The sequence below is a fragment of the Porites lutea genome, chromosome 7 (assembly GCF_958299795.1).
Source record: "Porites lutea chromosome 7, jaPorLute2.1, whole genome shotgun sequence".
Taxonomy (NCBI): domain Eukaryota; kingdom Metazoa; phylum Cnidaria; class Anthozoa; order Scleractinia; family Poritidae; genus Porites; species Porites lutea.
This window is the reverse complement of record NC_133207.1, coordinates 19,029,674-19,035,673: the sequence shown is the minus strand read 5'-3', so window position 1 is coordinate 19,035,673 and position 6,000 is coordinate 19,029,674. Positions and strand designations below refer to the sequence as shown.

At 41.8% G+C, this 6,000-nt stretch overlaps 1 protein-coding gene across 4 annotated transcripts in view; it reads right to left on the bottom strand.

The window, feature by feature from the left end:
• Positions 1-2,957: 2,957 nt before the first annotated feature.
• Positions 2,958-6,000, bottom strand: part of LOC140942623 (methionine synthase-like) — a 31,016-nt gene continuing 27,973 nt past the window's right edge. For all 4 annotated transcript variants that reach the window (XM_073391552.1, XM_073391553.1, XM_073391554.1 and 1 more), the window contains 5 exons: positions 5,652-5,785; positions 5,449-5,515; positions 5,254-5,355; positions 4,643-4,846; positions 2,958-3,919 (listed from right to left, as the gene is read on the bottom strand). In XM_073391552.1, the coding sequence (XP_073247653.1) occupies positions 3,833-3,919; positions 4,643-4,846; positions 5,254-5,355; positions 5,449-5,515; positions 5,652-5,785 (594 nt within the window). In that variant the 3' untranslated portion in view covers positions 2,958-3,832. The remainder of the gene's footprint in view (positions 3,920-4,642; positions 4,847-5,253; positions 5,356-5,448; positions 5,516-5,651; positions 5,786-6,000) is intronic.

Genomic DNA, 6,000 nt, shown 5'->3' with positions numbered 1-6,000 from the left:
CCAGTAACTGGATGGAGCCGGAAACATTTCAGTGCTGCTGGAATAATTTCAACCGCACAAAAATGAATTTCAGGATACTTTGTTCTATAAAGCACGCGACAGCTGCACTTAAATAGCCACCCGTTGGAGGATCGGTCAATATTTCTCATCAATTAGCTTCTTAATGTCAAATATAGTTAATGGCAGCTCAAAAAACATCATTTTCTGGAAAAAAACATCATTGATGGGCCATTGTGTGTTTAACTAAACCATTAAACCATTTGTGCGTATCCAAGACACGTGTACGTCAGTGCAGTCTCTAAAAGCAAAAAACAATGCGGTACCGGCTAAGTGAAGGATATTTACAGATTATCTTCCGTAACACACGTAGTCAGACTGACAACCGATACCTCAGGTTTTAAGAGAAATAGCAACGTGATGCTTACCACGTATTAATTGTTTAAGGCTTATACCTGCCCGGGGAAGACGGTACGCCAGGAGGAAATGACAACGAATGTGAAGGATGTCACTATTGAAACAAACAAGGGAAAGGAGAACCGCTACATAATTAGTTCTTTCTTTCATGGCATGGTCGCTGCATCTAAGGGATAGAGGACAGTCTTAGATTCTGGACTTCACGCCATGGATTCCGGATCTCGGATTCCGGGTACTGGGTTCCTGATTTTTGGAAGTGGATCGTTAATGGGATTTCGTATTTCTTAAAAGCATTCCAAATTCCGAAGCCCAGGGTTTGACTAATGCGCTCAAGCTTTCTAGACTTTGGTGCAGTTTTCAAATTTTACATTTTTTTCCATGGTTCGTTGGAGTGAAAGAAATTAGTATGATCACCAAAGTTCTGAAGTTCACTCAAACGTAAATGGCGTTAAATAATTAATTTACACCTAATAAAAGCTTAGCACAGGTTGGTTTTAGGTATCGTGTTTCCGAAATATCCTGAAGACGATATGCCAAAACTATCCACCTGCAAAACGAAATTACAGATTTCAGTGCTCAGCACGAGTGACTGTAGCTTTAACAGCAGCTCAAACAAAACGAACTTCATCCAAATTTTCAAAATTTAAGTGATTGCAAAAAACTCTTAGGGGCTGTTTACGTGGAAGAAAAGAAGATCCTAGGACAAGGATGATCATAGAAGCTAGCTAGAAGGCGGAACAATTTTTCGTTGGGTTTACATGAGGAAATGTTATTCCGCGTGATTAACCAAGTTGAGAGGTAATTTAAGAGGGCGGGCGACAATAACAAACATGCAATTTGCGCCCCGCTTCTGCTTTCTTTATTAGCGTTATTATTTACCTTTCTGCAGCAGATGGCAGTACTTTACAACTGGTGGCGCCAAACGAAATTGTCGGCTTTTTTTGCGGTGGTTATCCACTGAACGACCCGCCGCCATTTATCCCCCGAAAGCAGTTTATATAGCGCTAAGATCTTTCTAGTGCTAGGAAGAGCTAGGAAGATCCTATCGCTAGGCACAACCCTTTGCATGTAACCTGAATACAGGATCTTCTAGGATCTTCCTGCTGCTAGGGTCTTGCTCCCTCCATGTAAACAGCCGCCCTTCCATTGCATACCGTAGTGGCGGATGCAGATCATCAAGTAAGGGTTGGGGGGCGAGGGGAGAAGGGAATGGCTTAAAACTAGTTTCAAAGGTGGGTTTGAAGAAATGGAACACTAATTTAGGGCTCAAAAAACAGTCCCGTACGGCAGTCCGGGAAATGTAGATTTAATTGCGGGCCAAGTAACGTTTAAAGTTTACTTCTCCAATGGTCAGGGGTTTCGGTAAGTCATCCTCCAACTAGATCATTAACTAAGACAAGCAAGTAATTGCCCCGGGCAAGCAAACTGGAAGAGCTGCATGCGCTTCTAATTTCCGTTTGGAACATTCCGTCCGAGAAAACAGGACTACCTTTGCAGAAGTATCGATGCTTCCGGAATTTTTTCCATTGGATCCACCGGAATACTTATGTTCCACTTACTCCACCGACCGCAATTTTCAGAGAACTTTTTGTTCATGGTAAACCACCTTGGTCACTGTTGTAACGTCGTAAATTGGTGCATAAGTTCTACATAGAAGAGAAAACCTTTGACCCTGGAAGGTCCAATATCCAGATACAAATTCTCCACACTGGTCTCCATACATTTTCTTTCAGAATCCATTGAAAGAATTTGACAAAAGATCAAAGCATTTCACCTTTGATGACCATTTCAAATATTCTCATCACCTTTTCCTTGATTATGTATTGATATTGTTAGGAGACAATGGATGTTGGTCACTCTTGGGACGTAGAGGTTGCCCCATGTACAGTCTTGAATTCTGGATTCCACGCTGTGGATTCCAGATTCCAGGTACTGGATTCCAGTCTTTGTCAGTGGAACTTGGATTCCGGATTCCAATCGTTAATGTGATCCCGGATTACTAGAGTTGTATTCCGGATTCCAACGCCCAGGATTCCGGATTCCACAAGCAAAATTTCCTTGGATTATGGATTCCACATGCCAAAATTTTGCACATTCTGGTATCCGAATTCCCTTAGGCCTGTTTCAAACGTCGTGCTACTGCCGTGCTAAGCTGGCTCGACTGAAGCTCGACTGCAGCACGACTTGGTTTTAGACGTCGAATTCAGTCCAATAGAACAGCTGTTGCCGAAAACAAAACACAAAGATAAAGAAACGGTTAAGCAAACTTTTAAATGTGTTCTAATGTATTTATAACTTATGAATTGAGTTCGGCACGGAAAGGCAGTAGCACGACTTGTTTTCAAACGTGGCGGTACTGCCGTGCTAAAGTCGAATTTAATTCCATCAATTGAGTTCGGCACGGCAGTGGCACGACGTTTGAAAGGGCCTTACAGGGATCGATAACGGCTTAAAGAAATTCCCACAGGGACTGTCAGCAAAGACGAAATACAAATCGTCGACAAATAATGTGGTAGCTTCCGATACAAAATCAACTGATCAACTTTACCGAATTTATGCTAAATACATTGTTTTAATCACTTACGGTCTGTGCATTAAGTATACCATTTACAACGAATTAAAATAACGCCATTACCGGTACGTATAAAACCCTGTAAAACGCATACCAGATTTTCTTTTAAATCATCTAATTGCGCGGAACGATTTAGCCGGTCTGCAGACAGAAAAGTTTTAACCCTGTCTGAAGTTAATCGCACATTTGGTGGTTCTGTAATTTCACGTCATTCTCATTCATTTTTTTACGCCACTTCCTCAGCAAATCAGGTGTTAAACCGGAAACACCGGCTTTCCAGCGCCAGCAACATGTCTTTACCTCGAGCTCTGATTGGTTCGTTGGGTTGTGAGGGTTTATTGTCATTGGTCAGGCTCCAGAGTGACAGTTCGATTGAAAACACGCTCTTACAGCGAGCAAACGTCACAAGTATTTTTAAAATAAAATATAAATATCGAATTTGAATATATTACGTATTTCTTATCAGAAGAAGAGCAGAGAACATTGGTGATCAAAATTTACCACAAGAAGATATCCCGTCCACTACGTTGTGTTAAACGGCCCTTCTCAGGAAGTCTTGTATTCTGGCCCAATAACACTGATAAATACGTTAGAGTTTCTGTGAATATTACAAACAATCCGGTTTTTCCAAGCCCTTAGTGTTAAAAAATACATCATTTAAATATTTCGTCAAGAGATCAAATGACAAGTTGTGCAATCCACAACAACAAACGTATCAAAGATCCACTGATAAAATCTTCGCACAATCCTGAAGATCGTCTGCACAAGATCAACACCCGTCTTCTGCGACTGGAGTTGATGAACAGCATAAAAAGAGATTTAAGAGATTTCCTCGCTTCTGGCAGTTCAATCTCTGTCGTAAGATAGAATAGGCGAGAGCCATCTTTCTATTTCTTCAACCGGCATTTCTTTTCTCTTCGCGTAATCTTTGACCTGGAAGCGACGCAAGAAAATGACCAAAGCATTAGAAAATAACTTCTCTAAAATTCCTCATGCATCACATACATGTCCACAGAGAACTCAAAACTTAATCGACTGAGGAAGACTTCTATAATTTCATCTTCTAAAATACGGGAAAAATAGGAATACCAGGTGAAACTACTGCTAGAGTCAGAGATTTCACTTGAATATAGTCACATCACACTACATTAACTACAGACGAGAAAGCCTAAGGCTACATTAGTTATTACACGTCCTGGTCTTCGTAATTGACCGGCTTAATTGAATGGTTATTTGCCGACAAGCCAGACAAAAACTGGGGCTACGGGACAAAATACAGCGGCGCCTATGTGGCAGGCGGATCAATGTAGGTTTCTGGGAAACTGCTCACCTACTCCTCCCCTAAGCTAACATTAACACTCACTTCTCGCCTGAGGCAAAGGGATGGCTTAGGAAAGGGGTAGGTGGGTAGTTTCCCAGGCATCAAAAGGGGTAGGGAAGGAAGGGGAAGAGGGTGATGGGTTGGAGAGAGAGAGTGAGAAAGGACGCTCTCCCTCCCTTTCCCCTTTCGCCGTTTTTCTCTCTTTCCCCTCCCCCCACCCCCTTATTGCGGATCTACAAAAATCAACGCCACCACCATCATTTATATTCTCCTTGCTCAGTCTACTCACTAACTGAAAAATACACAAAAAAAGATCTAACGTTGTAATGTCATACCTGATCCTCACAGATCTTTCCTACGGAGAAGTAAACAGCTTTAGGATGAGCAAAGAAGACGGCGGACACTGAAGCGGCAGGGTCCATGGCGAGCGATTCTGTTAACTTGATTCCAGTGAGTTTCTCGCAGTTCATCAACTCCCACATCGTGAGTTTCTCTGTGTGGTCTGGTTGACTAGGATAACCTGGGGCTGGTCGAATGCCCTAACAAAAGAGAGGTATATTTCGATCGCAAATCGAAATCGAGCCCCCGACACTTTAGAACTAATACTAACTAGTGGAAATTTAAAGGAAGTTCTGTTACTCTCTCCAAAGATTTTTTCAGTTTTGCAGGAAGTTGACATTTGTCGAAAACTGATCAAGCTGAGCTCGTTTTTGAGTTATTAGAAGATGAAAGCAAAATGAAGGGTGATAAAAACGGTGGTCCCGTTTTTATGGAAGATGACAAACATATCTTGTTCCCAAGCAACTGAGCATTCTTTTGGGAACATTTTCGTGGCATCAACCATTAAAAAACTTTTAAGTGCTGAAAATAAGGACAAACTGTCCTCGGGAATCGAAGTAAAAACTCTCTTTCTGAGAGAAATTAGAGACGTTGTAATCAAACCCACCTGATACTTGATCCTGTGCATATCTTTAGCATCTAGTAACTCATCGCTGCAATATCCCCACAAATCTTTGCGAACGCGTTCGTGGAGTTGTTCGGCGAAAGCCTGGTACGAACAAAACAGTACACATGTTACATGTTTCAGTCGATAAAAGACATTGAGATGAAACAATGTACGACGACTTAACTGATTACTAACCTCTGCTAAGCGGTCGGCAAGAGCTTTAACCATTATGACACTATAGTCATCCATTTCCTCATCAAATCTGTGAAAGGAGAATGTTTACTTCAAGTTGTAATTCAAGGGAATATCGGATCGAAGTAGGGTTTACATTTCCTTACAATGTTTTCCAAGTACCGTCTACTAAACATCAACATTCCTGGTAAATTACTTCTACTTACTTTTTGGCCATTTCCTCGGCTCCCATGACTGAAACAGCGAAGCAGCCGATGTAGTCCTTGACATTTGTATCCAGCGGTGCTACAAAGTCTGACAGGCAATAGTATGGATCCTCGACACCAGGCTCCTTCTCGGCCTGAAAATAAAAGCTTGAACAGTTACTTTATCTGTAGAAACTTTACCTTCGTTAGACGCGTCTTCGGGGATAAGTTGACAAAGTCGGAAAAAACCTCAGCTGATTTAAGCGATACAAATTTCTGCTTTTACCAAGCTCTGTCATACAAGGTGAGAGTTAACGGCAAACGTAGCTTAGTAACTCGTTTAAACTGGTCGCAAGGTCGAAACGCCGCA